The sequence below is a fragment of the Tauraco erythrolophus genome, chromosome 1 (assembly GCF_009769465.1).
Source record: "Tauraco erythrolophus isolate bTauEry1 chromosome 1, bTauEry1.pri, whole genome shotgun sequence".
In the NCBI taxonomy this organism is placed as follows: Eukaryota; Metazoa; Chordata; class Aves; order Musophagiformes; family Musophagidae; genus Tauraco; species Tauraco erythrolophus.
This window is the reverse complement of record NC_141465.1, coordinates 23584691-23602269: the sequence shown is the minus strand read 5'-3', so window position 1 is coordinate 23602269 and position 17579 is coordinate 23584691. Positions and strand designations below refer to the sequence as shown.

The 17579-nt window shown below is 38.5% G+C and overlaps 1 protein-coding gene across 1 annotated transcript in view; it reads left to right on the top strand.

Moving 5' to 3' along the window:
* SAMSN1 (SAM domain, SH3 domain and nuclear localization signals 1) overlaps positions 1-14827 on the top strand; it is a 36535-nt gene extending 21708 nt beyond the window's left edge. The window contains exons 5-8 of the mRNA XM_009987843.2: positions 1336-1487; positions 3785-3991; positions 4993-5143; positions 14542-14827. Coding sequence (XP_009986145.2) covers positions 1336-1487; positions 3785-3991; positions 4993-5143; positions 14542-14747 — 716 coding nt within the window. The 3' untranslated portion in view covers positions 14748-14827. The remainder of the gene's footprint in view (positions 1-1335; positions 1488-3784; positions 3992-4992; positions 5144-14541) is intronic.
* Positions 14828-17579: the final 2752 nt, after the last annotated feature.

The window sequence follows — 17579 nt, the reverse complement described above, 5'->3', positions numbered from 1 at the left end:
AAAATGTGATAGTAGAGAGCTCTTCAGTCTGGCAGACAAAAGTGTAATTTGATTAAATGGGTGGCAGCTAGGGTAGATATACCTCTCTACAGAAATAAGTTGAGTGTTTTTAAGAGTGGAAATATTAACTGAAGTAAAAAAAAATAACATGGATTATAGGGGATGTTGCCATAAATGTTTTTTGGTGTTTTTTTTGTCACTGCCATGGTGCTAGCACTCATAAGGTTGCAATCCCTGGATGCAGTCACACAAGCATCTTCTCTGGAGGTAGTTGCTGTGAATTCATCCTTCGCCCTGCAGATGTGAGGCAGACAAAGTGAGAGGTCTCTCTGAGATGATGGGTGATGGGGCTTGACCTGGTGGCTTCAGATCATGATGCAGAAAGACACAATCTGCTTTTCTGCAAACCCACTGAAAACCGTCCCCCAACAGGGTAGTCTCAGTCAGAGGGCAGATGAATCTCTGATGAGAAGTAGAGTTTGCCTCCATCTCTCTACCCGTTGCTCTGCTGTGGACATTTGCTGGGCAGCCAGCCACAGCTGTCCATAATGACGTTGCTGTGCCATCACTGCAGGCATCACCTGAACCCTAAGTGGGAACTCGAGCTGCGGTCCAGACCATTTGCACTTAGTAGTTAATCTGGCCCTGAGACGGAGCTGTGCACTTAAGCAATCACCTCAAACAAAACCATTTTTATGATCATTTTCTGTGATGTGATTTGTGAAAATTGTATATGGGAGTTTACTTCCAACACACTGCTGCTCTTATCTAAAAACATATTTGGATGGGATATTGCAGAGCTTGCTCAAATTTGCTTGAATTACTCTGCTGATATTTTATTGCTCAACTTGGATAAAATGACAGGCAGAAATGTTGATAAGATTAAAATTTCCCTCTGCAATGCAGGTTCCTTTGATGTTTCAGCTAGCTCTGTAATGAAATAAAATAACTTCTACAGTACTTGTTTTCATTTCTCTGAATAAACAGGAGAAGTTGTGCAGAATTAATTCCCTAAATTGCACTTTTAGAGTGCACTTTATTAACCTGCAGAGGTAATATTTCAAGAAGTCTGTAAGTAAGAATGTGTTGTCTGTTAGTATCATCACCAGAAAAAGATTATTGTAGGGAAGATGTTAATGAAAGATCTACTTATTTTCTTCCGTCTCTTGTAGTATGCTTTTTATTGAATGCATTTTTCCTGGAACGTGTCAAAACCACACAGAATACACGCTTTCTCTAATTCTGTGCTTTTGAACACTTTCCTCTCAGCTGCTGTGCAGAATTGCATGTCTGGGCATTTGGTGCAGGAGATCTCTCAACCTGACTCTCTTTAAGGTGGGGTGACCAGCTGCTCAGATGGAACGAGCAACAGGGACAGCCTCCGGTTTGATGATGAAGTCCCTTACAGCGGGCCCTTCTGCGGTCGAGCCAAAGTCCACACCGACTTCACACCAAGTCCTTATGACACCGACTCTCTGAAAATCAAGGTACGGCAACCACCAGGACTCCTTTTCCAGTAAGAATGTCAGGGGGGCATTTCTTACATACGAAGAGTATGTTTACTAATCCATTTTTAACTGTTAAACATGTGTAACACTCTAAAAGCAAGACCAATCTGGTTTTGCAATGCTCCTATAAGAACTTAGTTCAGACAATGCTGCAAAGCCAACTGCTGCTAAAGGCTTTTTAAGGCATAGACTCCAGGCAGGTATTGTGGTATCTATCTGTATACCACAGCTTTCCTCAGAGTAAAATACACATTCCTTCCCACGTACTAGGTCTGGACTAAGAAAAACTCAAGTCTCATGGGATGTGAAGTTGCCTCCCCAGCTTTTTCAGTCACGGCTAGGATATATCAAAAGCTCAGTGGCACTCATTGTCTTTGATGAAAACAGTTCACCTTTCCATTAAGCTTTTCTTTAAGCATACCTTTGAACTATAAATTTTCTCTGGCCCTGGCAGCATGGCAGGGGTGTCCAGGCTGTGTGAGTGAGAAAAAGGAGCTCCAGATGTGGGCCTAGCTGAACATTACTAAAAAAGCCCAGCCCTTTTCTTCTCCCACGCACAGATACATTCAATATAATCGTCCTTGAGACTACTCATGTCTGTAATCTGGACTTCTGTCTTTTCTCTCTTTGCAAACACCGTCAAATCCAGAATATATTCACACTTCAGCATCTTTTCTTCACAGCCTCTTCTTTTTGTCAAAATACTCATCCGCATCTCACTGCAGTCTCCCTCGCCTTCTCTCTGGCCTATATTACAGCCATTGCTCTGCCAGTACTTGCAGCCTTCACCACTTGCCCTCCCCTTCCACCCACATATAGGGCATTTCCAGTTTAACTGGTCACAGAATGGCAAATGTCTGCCGGCTCATGTAGGTTCCTTTTTTAGCCAGTGGGGCAGTGTATTTTAGAATTATAAACTAATACTTAGAGTTGGAATCCCCTAAATTTATCTCACAGAATTTCAGTGCCCTGAATCTGAATTCAAAGTGTGTCTGCATCTTGGCTTAGAGCCACCGCCTAATCCTGATCTGCCTCCACGTCTGGAGTTCCTGAGCCTCCATCAGTGTATAGAATAATGTGTGTGCTTATAGAGCTTTAAACAAATGTTTGTTTAGTTTCCATTTCAAACGTGCTCATAGCTCTGAGCTCCATGTTCCAACAAAACCAGGTCACTGGAACACAGTCAATTTCATACTTGGGTTTGTACCAAAAATAGGGTGATCACCTTACTTACGGTTTCTTGACCAGACCAGAAAAGATTTGAAAGTCTTAGAGTTGTTTACAGATATTTTAACAAACTGATTTTTATTTTTAAATTGGTAACAGAATGCCAAAGTGTGTTGGATTCGTTGGATAACCCTTTAAAGACTTTCAACTTTTTTTAAGTTCTGTGGTAAATGTCCAAAAGAGAGGACTCAATTCTGAGGTCATGAGAGCAAGTTGTGTAGGAAGTATGACAAATAAGCCTTTTTACTATGAAAATTACTCAAAGTTACTGTTTTGCTGAGCTGACACCTTGGTTCCCACAGCGTGGCTGTGAACACCTTTACCAAAAAGCCCTTTTGAAGTAGCTGTGTTCTCACTCTTTTTTACGCTCACATTTGTGAGAGAATGCACAAGGGTGGAGAGCGGAAGCCTTTAGATCTGTCTGCAAAGGCATCTTCCACTATTTTCACAGTGAATTGTGTTAATAATAGTGAGAAAATTTGTCAGTCCTTTAGGAAGGACAGACGGGAAGATATCGAGGGAGTTAAATGTTCTTTATTGCCTTCGAGAAATGTAGCCAATGTTTTTTACTGTAAAATGAGTAAGAGTCCACCTTTCACATAGCTCACCTATCAGTTGTTAAACACCCTTGAGAAGCTGGATAATAAGACTATTGTGTAAATGGTTTGACGCATATTTGGAAAATAACCTCACAATGCTCCCTTGCTTTTTGCCAAAGCTATGCACACTATCTATAGCAAAAGTTGATTGCTAATGCAACTCTATCCCTTTTCAGGGACCTAGTGGAGCACAAAAATGGTGAGAGGGGGTGCTTATGCTCATTCCTCCTTCACAAAGGTTTGGAGATAAGGACTAGCTCCATTTTCTGTAATTATTTTGCTGGGATTTTATAAAAGTAAAGGAGCTAAATCTAGGTAATTTTTAAAAGCTACTTCACACTGACTAGTTAAAATTTTGTGCTGTCTGTGCTGGTTTTGGTCTATAGAGGAAAAGCTACATATAACAAACCAGGTGTGTAAGCAGTGGTGTCCTCTTTTTTATTGTTCTAGAAAGGAGACATTATAGATATCATCTGTAAAACCCCCATGGGCATATGGACAGGCATGCTGAACAACAAAGTAGGAAACTTCAAGTTCATTTACGTGGATATTATCTTGGAAGAGGAAGCTGCACCCAGAAAGATAAAGCCGCACAGAGGAAGCAAAAGGACCAAGCCTAAAACGTTGCAAGAGCTCCTGGATTGTGTCCACTTGCAGGTCAGCCATCACGTTTCCCAGCTGTATTTGAAACGTTTAATTTCTGTGCACTTGGAGTTTGGATGTCATTTACAGCCAGAAGTAGAAAGGCAGGTTTCAGCAGTTTTGATGTCAGCAAAGCAAAGCAGCTTCGTGTCTGTGTTTTATCTGATGTGAGTGGCTTGCAGAACTGCATTTTACCACATCATTTGGTTAGGCTAAAAGAATCCACGCACAGTGGCGACTTGTCAAGTCACCACAACCTGACTGCAGTTGTGCGCCTAAGCGTAAGCGGTGTGTGACTCTGGACACCTCAGGGACAGGACTGCAGTCTGACTCCAGTGCCAACATTTAGAATTTGGCTTTCTAATTTCTTGTGATCATTAGAGAGCAATAGTCTTTTTGCACTAGGCTCATGTTGTGCCTCTCTCACTCTCTGCAACCTTAGTTCTTGACTGAGTGTCAAAGCGTAATTAGGTTATGATTTACAGGTAACGTTTTTAATAATGGTTATTGCTTTGGTGCTGATGCAAACGCTCCTTTCCCTGGAGTATGTGTAGAGTTACACACTGCGTTGACACACAGTCAAGGGGGATCACATGTGATGCAGCGTGGCTGAAGGCTCCTTCATCTTCTCACCTGCACTTATATCGAAGGGCACACCTTACCGCAGAGGCCCTCCTGGACCCAGCATGAGAGGGACTCATGAGGTGACCCACAAAAATCCGGACACTTGGCAGATTAAATCATTTCTGGCAGAGCTTTGTCCTGGTCCAATTTACTGCTGGACTCTGTCAGACAACTCAGGCACAGATCCTGGGATCGCCAGGAGGACCTCCAGGCATGTCTGTCTCAGTCTGCTCCTACTCTCCAGTACTGGTTATATGCCAAAGGTGGGTCAATCAGACTGCAGAATGGACCCCATTTCAACCTAACAAAAAAGTAAAAGAGAAGTTGTGCCTATTCCTCTACTAAACATAGTGCTTGTTCACGTGAGAGGATTTGCTTGTTCCTTTTTGTAGGAATATGCCTCAACTCTCTTACTAAATGGCTATGAAACTCTAGAGGATTTAAAGGATCTGCAGGAGAGCCACCTGATTGAATTAAATATTTCAAACCCAGAAGACAGAGCAAGACTGTTATCAGCAATTGAAAATCTACAGGACTATGACAGTAAGTGTTTAAGCTTTGTTAGGAGTCATGTGTAAGTTTTAAGTAAAGAAACACATTTAAAGACATAGTGATTCTCACACTGATCTGTTAAATGATTTTGCTTTTAAATATGAAACATGGAGTCTGATGGTTTTCTTATTTGTTTATATAGAAAACCATACATCTCTCCTAGATATTTATATGATTACTATACTAGTAACACCTGAATGATTTAAAATTTCTTATTTATAGGTCCTACACTAGAGATTGATAGCAACTAATACTTAAGAACAACCCTATTTATGGTTAGGGACCCAACCCCCAGAGAGGTTAAGTGACTTCCCAAAAGTCATGAGCTCTGTACAAGTGCAGAAAACAAAACCTTGCAAATGCTGTGCTAGTATCTTCACCAAAATAGAGCTTATTTCAAATAGCTACAGTAAAGACTATTAATTTTTTTTTTTTCAACAACATTCTGCAGAAGACTACAGTTTTTCCTTCCCTCACTTCATCCCACACTTATATCCTTATCCTAATGAGTTTCTTTTGTAGGAAGGTTTTGTAAAAAAAATATATACTAATAGTTGGTTTGCATTCTTTCCTCAAAATTAATCAGAATCAAGTTTATGGTGAGCTTCCAAAAGCTGATAATACAATATGTGTCTGTGTATGTGTATTGATCACCATTATGTTTTCGTCACGTGTTCCTTTCACTGACAGTGGAAAAGCTAGGGTAGAATAATAGAATCATAGAGCAGTTTGGGTTGCAATAGACTTTCAAGATCATCTAGTCCCAACCTCCCTGCCATGGGCAGAGACACCTTCCACTACCTCAGGTTGCTCAAAGCCTCATCCGACCTGGCCTTGAACACTTCCAGGGATGGGGCATCCACAGCTTCTCTGGGCAACCTGTTCCAGTGCTTCACTACTCTGAGAGTGAACAACTTCCTCCTTAGATCTAATTGAAATTTACCCTCTTTCAGTTTAAAGTCATTGCCACTTTTTCTGTCACTGCATGCTCTTGTAAACAGTCCCTCTCCAGCTTTCTTGTAGGCATCCTGGTGTAAGATACCAGGTACTAGAAGACAGCTATAATGTCTTTCAACAATCCAGTCATAGGAGCCATCCCACCACCTCTCCATAATGTCAATATGGAGCTCTGCAGTCGTGTGCACTTCTAACTCCTCCTGTTTATCCCCTTTATTTCTGTTTTTATTCTGATACAGAACAGAAAATACTGTTCTCATGATGTTTTAATGATATTTCTAGCCTGACTTCTAATTTTAAATAATTTATGTCAAATTTCTAGAAACTACAGCTAAGCATCCACTTAATTAGACACTCAGCCAAACCAGAAGATGTTTTCCTCTTCTATTAATATTTGTGCATACTCATCCCTATGCTGAGCAGCCATTTCATCAAACGGGCACTCCCAATTGAGAAGCATCTGAAAGAAAGAAAAGGAGACTGGGAAAAGCAATGTCTTCCTGAGATATTTTAATATCAGTTCTTGTCAGGTGTCCACTTTTTATGTCCTCAGTAGTTAGGTAACTTTCCAATTCTTACTCTAGCACATGTACATATGTATGCATGTACCTGCATGTACAGTACATAAATCTCTGGGTTTCTAAGCATGTCTTTGGCTACCTCATCCATTCAGCTTTCCCTGCAGATGTTCTCTAATCTCCCTCTTCATGTCTTGGCTGGCCTTGTTTTTTATTGTATGTCTGGGCTTTTTTGGGACCCCATTTGTACATGCAGTCTTTCCTGTTCTCAGTCAGCTTCCAGGGAAAGGTAAGGTTCTTGCAAACACGTTGGAGAGGCATTAAAAGGGTGGGTTTTTTGCCTACCAGGTTCAGTAGTTCTTTCTGGTCTATAGCTTTGTGAGATGGCAGGCTAGAAAAGGACTCTTGAAGGGCTGTCTATGTAGAAGTAGTGACTGAAAGAGTGAATCCTGGAAAAATAAAAGGTTATATTTTCTGAGAATTTTATTGCAGCGATCTAGCTCGAGATCATCTGAAAATACGTTTATTTCCCTAATTTGCCCTTAAAGTGAGTACACATATATTTGTGCATACTTCTTGGTAACTAGCCTTGCTGCACTTTCTGCACCTTTTATTGTATTTGGTTTTCTCTATCAATATTTAACACACATAAAAAAAATATAATGAAAAATTCTAGCTGTAATTTTGCAGTTTTGCATCAGTGTGAAAAACAAAACCAAAACTTAATGGTTTTCAACAGACCATGCAAGTGTCAAACTGTTCTGGAGTAGTGAGAATACAGTTTGCTATTTATGTTCCTTATGTAACAAAAAGCATAGCAAGCAGCCTTAGACACCTAACCTTTTTAGAAGGTGACACCAAGTTTTCCTTTTTCTGAAGGCGTCTTAACACTTAATATTCTACACATACTTGTGCAAGGACCAAACCTAATAAGGTCCTTCAATGTCCCATACATTGAAAATTAATACATTTTCCTTAATTATCCAAATAGGGTTCTTCTTAATTGGCAGCATGGGATTCAGTCACTTCTCCAGGCAAAACAGTGTCCCTGATGTTATCTGTATGGTAATCTAACAGTTTAAATTCTTGTAATGGTTGTGGAAATAATAGCATTAAATCTTATAAAGTGGCCCATGTCACTTCAAAATCAGTGATGGCACTGTAGTCTTAGATCAAGAGATGAAATGAATATTTGTTTCGCATCCACTTTAGATAGGTATGACCAATCTTTCTAGTATTCAAATTCAATAAAATAACATTCCTAGAATTTATGAATACTCACAGGGACCAGAACCAAGACATTTTTATATACCATGTCAGCTATAAGCATTCATTTAAGTCTAGTTGAGTTTCGTAAGACTTACACATATTTTAAGGTGAGACACACATTAATACTTTCCTGGTTTGGGACACTGTCTTGAATCGGGACTGATTCAAATCCTTGCCTTGTCTGGTTGCCAAAGGTTCATAGCATTTGTCAAATGACTGGTAGGGACAGAACAGAATTTAACAACCGTCTCTAAAAAGGAAGATACTAAAGACTAAAATTGATAGAAGCTATCTGTTAAGGTGTTATAACAAAAGACGAGGAGTCAAGATAATCTTGGGGATAAGCTCAGCATGAGTCTGACTTCATCTGAATCATTTGACCTCTCTGTCCTTCTGTCAACCCAATGGAAAATTGGGTTGAAAGAGCTGGGTGCTACTGTGAAAGTGAATTCTGCATCTGAACTGAACTTTCCTAGGTCAATATATTTTTTTTTTCCTAAATGGGCATGACTCAGTCTAGCATAAATGATTTTTTAATTAAAATTGATTTTCTGAATTGCTTAGAAGTGAGCAGCATAATTACCCATAGCTACAAAGTAATCTGTTTACTGGCCAAGAGTATTCTAGATACAAGTTCAGCACTTTTCCAGGTAAAAGTTCACTCTTTTCATAAGCTTTGTGAAAAAATACACTAAGGCCATAGACTATATTTATTGTTCTAAGCCCATCTTTCTCACTGAGCTCGGAAGACTTCCTTGTCTTTGCATTACATTCCTGCTTGCATGAAGCACATGTTTGATTAATGGATGGAGTCTCAGGTACGGTCCAGAGTTGGAACACAAAGGTTTCTGAGTTTTTGTGACTCTGCTATTATTCAGAACAGCCAAGAGTGCTGGAACATAACCTCATTTTACTAGGTTCTACTATAAACATAGTAACACAAGATTTAATATTTCTTTCATGTGATATCCGATATTGTGAAATGTCCATATGTTTTTACATGGCTTTTAATTTCTTTTTCTTTCCTCGATTTTTTCTTGACATTTATTGTATGTTATACTAAGTGATTTCTGCATGCCACATACTTCCGACTATACAATTCATTTTGCAGAATAAACGTTATTCAGTTTTCTAACCAAAAGACCTGCAGAAATAGTTTCCACATTATATGCTTCTTAAATCTGTCCAAATGTAGGATTTCTAGCAGTGAGATTTTTTTCATCTTACATTTGGTTTAGATCTGAATGAATTTGAAAGGAAAAACTTTACCCATCTTATATCAGAAATTAAAAAGTAAGTTTTATGTAGCAAATGCTGCCATATAGTGTTTTTTGCTTCCTGATACTGCACTGCCTTTTTTCTACCTCTCCTGGAAGTCCAGGCCCAAATTCACCATCTTCAAGTACTTCACAAAGCATGGCTATCCTAGAACTGCAAGGTCTTGTAAGCTCCTCACGACCTTCCCCCACTTACAGATCTCTTTTTAGATTTTCTATAAGTTGATCAGACCTATATATTTGGGACAAAATGATTGGTTTCCATGAATCCATGGATGGGGAGGAAAAAAAAGCTCTTTTTCATAAAGTATTTCTTAATAGCTTTCCATTCTTCTCCCAGATGGCTTCTAGACAGGAGATGGATGTCTGTGCTTTTGTAGGATGCTATTTTTAAAGCGAAGCAGTTGCTGGATGGCTAATGAATAAAGTAATAAAAGAAGTTTGGAACTTTTTTTTGACTGCTTCCCAGGACACACGTTTTTGTGTGTGCAAAATAGCCTCGATTCTCTTCTCACTCCGATGATGTAAGTCAACAGGTTAATTCCTGAAGTCCAGTGGGTTACATTAGTCTGAAGCTATTCTGAGTTAAAGAAAAATTAGACTTCATTGAATATGTGCATACAGTTCATTTTATAGATAAAAAAGGTGCATATGTGCAATTTGGGGAATAATATTTTACATTTATCTCTGCAAATCCAGTTCCTTAACTTACTTTTCATATTTAAGTGCCAGATCATGCTCCAAGTCCCACTGCCAGTATCAAATAAGGTTTGTTCCTTATTTATTGTACTTGGACAGCAAGATAGTAGATAGTTGAGGACACGACTGTCAGTTCTCAGTTGCATTCCTTATGTGAGGTCCTAGCATCAAGAGTACCATTTTACACTGGGCAGTCCCTTTAAGCACGTGGGATTACACAATATCACGTCAAGGTCAAATAGTGCTCAAAGACAATCTGCCTTTCGGTACTGTGGTACAACTCATTGACCTGGACATAATATTTCCAGATTTCCCAAAGAAGCTCATCTTGGCATGAGTAGCAGTATTTTTCACCATTTTTCAGGCACATCTGTTAGCTTTCAGATTTTAGAAAAAAAAGAAGCTTCTAATTTGTGTTTTCACCAAACTCTCCTCTCACATCAGTTCAGTATCCCTTCCAGAAAAGCTATGCCACTGACTTCAGTGAGTGCAATTTTTTAAGTTGCATGTCTGTAAATATCCACAAAAGGTCTACTCCTTTGAGTCCTCAAAGCATTGTATATGTGTACAGGACCACTTCAGGTTTCTCTGCTTCTTTTTCAAGAAGCATCAACGTTTACTGCTTCAAAATGATCCTTTCTGAGTTTGATGCTTTGTGAGTTTTCATTTCATTTTAACACTTGGGTGGTCTAACTGGCACTACAGTTTGATACATGGCCTTCATACATACCTAGGAGGTCTAACACCAGCCTTGAAGACACACTTTGTTCTACATAGTTACTTTATGGTGCTGCTCAGTACGTCACCGCTGCACCTTCCAGGAAGGCACGCAAGTGACTCAGACTGAAGCATCGTGCTCCTCACTCAGCTCTCCTGGGCAAAACTCGTGAAGGCAAGCTCTCGGAGGGCACACTCACAAAGCATGGCTTGGTTCTGGGTGACCTTCTTTTCTTGCAAGACAAAATCCAAGCCTCCTGCCACACATCTGGTTTAAAGTGACATAGCCACACAGGAGTCAGTGTAACCTCTGTACATTCTTGAGCTGAACTGCCTCAAAACTAAGCTTAAAGTGCTTTCCTAATCAGGACGTTAAACTCATTAAAAAAGGGGAAAAAGCCAGTGAAGGAAAAAAAAAGATCTATCCCTGCATGTGTCATGCGCATCTACGTCACTGAATAACAAATATTTATTTCAAATATCCATATAGCAAGGAAGATAAGTATGCATCACACATATATTACCAGGGCTAAAGGCCTCACATTTTTTTTCAGAAGTCTGAATATAATCCTACAGTCTAAAGTAGTATTAGAATATATGTGTCAAAATGATGCATATCTCAGACTCTTCTGGCCATATCACAGACAACAGTGACTGAAAACTATTTATCTTATATGAAACTGCTTTAACTGTAGGAAAATGATGGGACTTCCATTTATTGATAAGATTTCTGATGATTCTGAAACATCTAACAGCAGTTTAATTTTATCGATTCCTGTTTCCTGGGCATTGTATCTTTCTTCTGATGTCCAAATAATTAAGACAGCAAACTTACCTTTACTAATGTGGAACTCGAACATGTACATGTTAGAGGAAGGAATTAAGTAGAACTGAAAGTAGGAGCCAAAAGCTAAAAAGAAAAAAAGAAAAAAAAAGAAGCGTAGTTTCTTTTTTCGTGAAGCAACATCTAAAACTGTATGCTGCATATATTTATCATACTCAGTATCCTGTTCAAGTGTTTAGCAGTTACCGCATAATATTTAAGGCTGCTTCGAGGAGAGAAAAAAACAATGTTGAAGTTTGCTTTCAGTCTTTTCTTCTTAAATATGAGGGGGTGTTCTTCAAGTTTTTCTGCTCAGAATGAAAAATAGAAAGCATAATATTTTTACTGCCTCAAACATCTGAACATCTTTGGGTTTCAGTTTTCCTGTTAAAAATTCTTCTATTGTTATTGGAAAAGACAGAAGTCTTACATTTCTCTATGTTTTCTAAATAGAAATTTCTTATTCTTCCAACTGACCTAAATTCAGATTAAAAAAAAAAAAAAATAATAATATCAGTTCCAGGCTCATCTGTGTCTTTTTCCCTGAAACACACAAGGGAAAGACATCACTACAGAAGAATTTAGGATCTGTTTTTCACACAGGAACTATTCAGATTATCACAACTAGTTACAGGGCACTAATACACTGATTGAAACTGCATTTTCTTTTTAATCCACTAGTTACTTGGTCTCCTTTCCTTGTAAAACAAACAAAGTGGATGGAGGTTCCTCTTTGACCTTGAAAATGTAAACAGGATTAACACTTTTTAGGTCACTGCTTGCCAGGGCAGCAGATGATGCTGGGGAAGCTGATAAAAGTAGCAGCAAGCAGCATTAGGCTGATGAGGGGATTAGAGGGGAGGGCAGGGGAGCCCTGCCCGCAGCCGTGCAGGAAGACTTCACCCAGCCACCGGCTCAGCTCTGTCAACCCACGGCCACCAAGATCCGGGTCGTCTCGGCACCGGTGGGTGGGTGCAAGGAGGTGATGGCACAGTTTAGACACAGCTTTACTGGGGCATCTGGTGTTTGTGCTAAACGACTTCTGTTGCTACTAATAGCAGCAGTAATACCTTCACCGGTGTAATGCCTTTTGTAATTCCTTCCTGACTTAAATCAGAAATCAATTGGACCCTATGTGATCAAATATTTTCCCTGTAAAGAGAGATAACATTTGACGTGACAAACTGTGTTCTGTAAAGTGAGAAGGAGATCAAACAGTTGCAGATATCAATTAAATCTGCTGCAAGGTGTACTCTTTCACACAAGTGCAATTAACCATTAATTTATTTGGGAACAAGGTGGGACTTCTATTCCTTAGAAAATATTTAAAGTAATCTTTTCTTTCTTTCTTTCTTTTTTTTTAACATACATCAGGTTATGCCTATAACCTCAGGCTTAATGCAAAAATTACTAAGTTGAGAGTCTGGTTACTTTTCTTCGAAAATCAGTTTAGTTGATTAACTTAATTAGGCAACTGAAAGTTAGAAAATATTGAACAGAATTAATCAGTCCAAACAAATCCACAAGACTTCCATCAAGACCTAAAAACGTTTCTCAATATATCAGAATGCTTTGCAAAATAAGTTTGTTGTAATCCTAAATAATGAAGAAAGGTACTGACTCTCCTGCTGTTACATTTCAATATTTTCTGAGTGAAACATTTCAATTTTTCATTTCTAATTTATTCTTTGTTATACAATACAACATACGGTTTAAAAAAAAAAAAAGAAACAAACACACAACAAATTTAAAATCTTTCGCCTCTTACCAAATCTTAAAATTTCCAACAATTGAAACAAATGTCAGTATGAATTTTCCTTGTAGAAATTTTATAATTCTGGGAGCTAAACTAGATTTAGATTTTGATGAAGGATAAAATTCTTCATGTATTAGGACTTCCATTCTGCCTGGACTTGAATTGAGACAGCTTAAATCTGCCTAAAGATTCGAAGCTAACTATTTAACCATAGAGTAACAAGCCAAGTGGAATAATGGAACTTATTTGCAAAAGCAAAAAGGCACTATTTTTCTGAAGGGCTAAAATCTAGAGGAAAACCATCTGTTTCCTGTGAGATTTCTTCCTTCTTCTTTGTTTGGAAAGCAAGCCACAGTTTGAAGTAAAAATACAGTTACAGGAGGGGGGAGAAAAAAAAAAAAGTAAGAAGGAGAGAGATTTTTTATTTTATAGCTTCTTTTCTCAAGAAATTTACTGTAAGTAAACGTATGTATTTCACAGCTAGAAAATACGAACAAAAACTTTAACCTCAAGATATATTCATGATATACAGGTATATCCTGTCTGCAAGGCACCAGCTTGTTGAGCTTTATTTGAGAGGTCTGTTGATACTCTTGCTGAGTTGCAGATTTTTGAGTTGGAACAGCTTAGTCACACAGCAGCTAAAAAAGGACCAATTATTTGCAAGATAATTTGCTTCTACTTAGTTTTGGAACAGTGTTCAAAACCGTACAGCAGGAGTTAGGCATCTTAGCTTTCTCTGAAGCCTTTGTGTTTTGGAAGATAACCTTCTGGAGATCAAGCTAAGCTTAGGAAGTCTCCATCAGCCCCCCACTCCCACTGAAAACCCGATTACCACATCTTTATGCTGAGCACTTCTGATGACCAGCGCATCATATCTCACTACACAGTGTGCAGAGTAGGTAAAATGGCGGGGGTTACACTCAAAAGACACAACATCTATAATGCAACGTGCATTAAACAAGGCACAGTAGACTGCATGGTTAATCACATGAGCAGGCTCTGTTATACATGAATGTGGGAGGGGAAAAAGCTGCGACCATGCATGGTGACTGTTGCACCTATGGACAGCCTAAAGGACCTCAGTCTAAAGGATGAGGCAAAAGTCTCTGGCATTCATCTCTAAGCAACACACTGCAAGATCAAAGCCAACCTCAACATCAACTTAGATGTTGTTATACTCATGTAATCATATTTTTAGTTCTTTGATGCTGAGGTTTCTGTTTCTGATAGACAAAAGATATTGATCTAGTCATGTGTATATTACCAGGTCTGTTTCTACAGTTCTTCAAGATCAGTCATGTTGCTGCCTCAAACTCTTTTCCAAGATACTTATTTTGACAATTTTTTCTTTCTTTTTCTGTTCTCTCTAGTTGAACAACAGCAGAAAAGTGAGGACGGTCAGGAGACACAGAGCTTAAGCCCTCACTGCGGCTTTGACAAATCACAGTTAAATGACTGTCCAAGAGATTCTGGCTGTTACATCTCTTCAGAAAATTCAGATAATGGCAAAGAAGAAGTAGACCCAGAAACCCTGTCTGACATGGTACAGTCAATAACAATCACTGAGTCAAACTGATTCAGTCCTGCTGCTTTTCTGCAGATTTTCAGAAAAGACAATCAATCAGATTTGCCAGTATGATGGCACAGAAGCAGAGCACAAAATATTCTCAACACCGAAAATCTACTTCTGTCTGATGTATGATGCTTTAGACTGTCTAATACATGGACACTTGATAGCTCAATGTTAGCTGATAATATCTCATGCTTTTCATTTCAGTGAATCCACACACATTTCACTGAAAAAGTTTATACATATGTATTTATAAATATTTGTACAGCAAATACATTTTCTATAATAATAGAGAATTGTTTTAGGTAGTAGTAGATAATCTGGATGTGTTCATTTCTGGAACTGTTCAAAATGTAAATATTGTACATATTTTTAAAAGATACGAATTAACCACACTGTCTCTATTTTCAGATGTGTTTTCCTGATATTTGTACAGAATGTATTTTCATTGATGTATCATCATAATAAAAAGGTGGATACACTCACATGCTACTTTGAAAACTACCAAGCTAATTGTCCTTAATATTAAAACTGTTTCATACCATTCTTCTCCAAAACAGGCTCTAAAGTAGACTATCATCTCCTACATTTTATCCTGGAGGTACAGAAGAACTGCAGTGTAAATCTGAATCAAGCTCCCTGTGTTCATTATCTGTTAGAGAACATAGCCATCTGAACGGCTTATGCACTGGCAATTCCTTTATTGTTATTTTCACACCTGTTCTCATTCTTCCCAAGCATTATACAGAGAATGAAAGCTTAGAGAAAAACAGAAAATCAGAATCAATGCTATGCTTTTATGATCATTTTTTGTGAAGCTTTTGCCTTTTGTGCGTGGTGTGAAGTTTGTTAATAGAGTATTAGTTTGTATACAAAACTGAGAAACTAATACAGTTGTTGTGCACCATTGTCATTCATATGAGATTTTATTATCATGTCCCAGTATATTTTGCACTGGAACGCACATTTTAACTGCTTGTCTTCTTTTAGAGTACTTCCTTCAAAAATAAACAGAATCGTGTGTTTGAGCCCTTCAGAAACTACTTGATTTTTAATGTGGCTATTACATTTCAAAGGCTTCTCTGTTCTAAGACTAACACAGTAAATGGCAACTCCTCTGAGCATTTTTATCATGCGTAATAATCTGTGTATCAAATCAATACAGAAACTTTTTGCTCACCAATTAGTCACACCGTTTTCATAATTTAAGGCATTTTGCATTTATGTTAAAAGGTTTCCACACATTGCTGACAAATTAAAAGAAAATCACCTTCAGAAGAGATGAAAGATGGAAAGTTCCACCCCAAAAAGAGTATTTCTGAAGAAGCTATAAACAAATTGAAAGCTTTTCTCTATTTTTTTTTTTCCTAATGGAAATGCTTTCTGTAGTTTTCATGACCCCTTAAATGGCTACTGCTGTCAGACTCCTAAAACATAGATCTGCTTTGAAGGCTACAGTATAAAAATAGCGAATTTAGAAAATTGCATTAACTGGATTTCAAAGATTTGGAGTAAATAAACTCTGTTTAGAAAAATAAACAAGAATGAGAGATGCTAAGATTTGTTTCTGGTTTTAGCTTACATTTAACGCATGCAACAATCATCATCATTTAGTAGGAATGACCCCATATTGCCAGGCATGGTGGAGATACAGAATCCCTTCACAGGATGAAGTATGTGAGATCTTGCATCAAGCAGCTATATCTGTCTCTTAATGCTTTTATAACCAGTAGTGTGTCATGACACACAGTACCAACTTTAGTTAACATGACTTTAGTAACTTTTTCTGAAATAATGTATTTGGATTGGCTTCTATCATCTCCTCATCCTAGAGAAGGTCTAAAGCGAGCTTGAATTCCTCTGAGAAGGGCTTATCTTTTGGCTTTTGCAGCAGAGGCGCTTAGTCTTCAGGTTGCTTCTCTCTAGCCATCTGTGAAATCGCTGAACCCGTGAAAATATACTGAGGTGAATTTAAATACGATTATGGCTGTCAAGAAGCAGCTAAGTTAGTGGACTAACAACCGCAGAGACCAGAGATGTACCATGATACAAACACTCTGAGAAATGTTTATTTGCATAGGTTTGCAAATGGAAATAGGCCTCCTTAACTAGCTACAGTGAGACAGGCAAGGCTTTCAACAGAGCGAAATACCCAACAGCTGCTATTATTTTACAGGAATCAAACCCTGCAAAACTTGGGCTGACGGCAAGAGGATAAAGGTGTAAGGTTAACTAGCTGGTAATTACGGACATGAGCTGTGGTTTAACCACTCCTGTCTCTAATCAGTAAGGCTTTGTCCAAAGGGCTTCTTGTTCAGAAAAATGTGTCAGCTGAAAGCTTGTTCAAGACGTTTGTAACTTCCTGCAAAGGCAGAGCAGATTAGATCTCAAAACGAGAAACTTCCGTTCTCTCTAGCTATTCTGAGAAAAAGAACGAGGAAATTTCAAACCACAAAGAAAGAAATGCATGTTTCCTACAAGAAGCATACCCAACCTTCTGTCTCTGAGGGGTCTCATTAATCACACTGATCATGGATTAAACTGTTTGTAATAGCACAAACAGTTCTCCAACTGGCTTTAGTGCTGAATAAAAGACAATTCTAGGAACTGTTGGAGAAAGTCTGGTGGAGATCTAGGTTACTTTTGAGGAATCTTTAAAACATCCCAGGGACAGGGAAGAGAAGCAAGCAGCAGAGGTTTTGTTCCTCTCGTTCACTTGCTTGGTGGTGTCATGTCCCTTTTCATTTTTATTAACCTTCCTCTACCATCAAGGATTACAAGGTTTGCAAGTCTCTTATTTGGAGATAACCAAGTCCACTGTTCCCTGCAGTTAAAAAG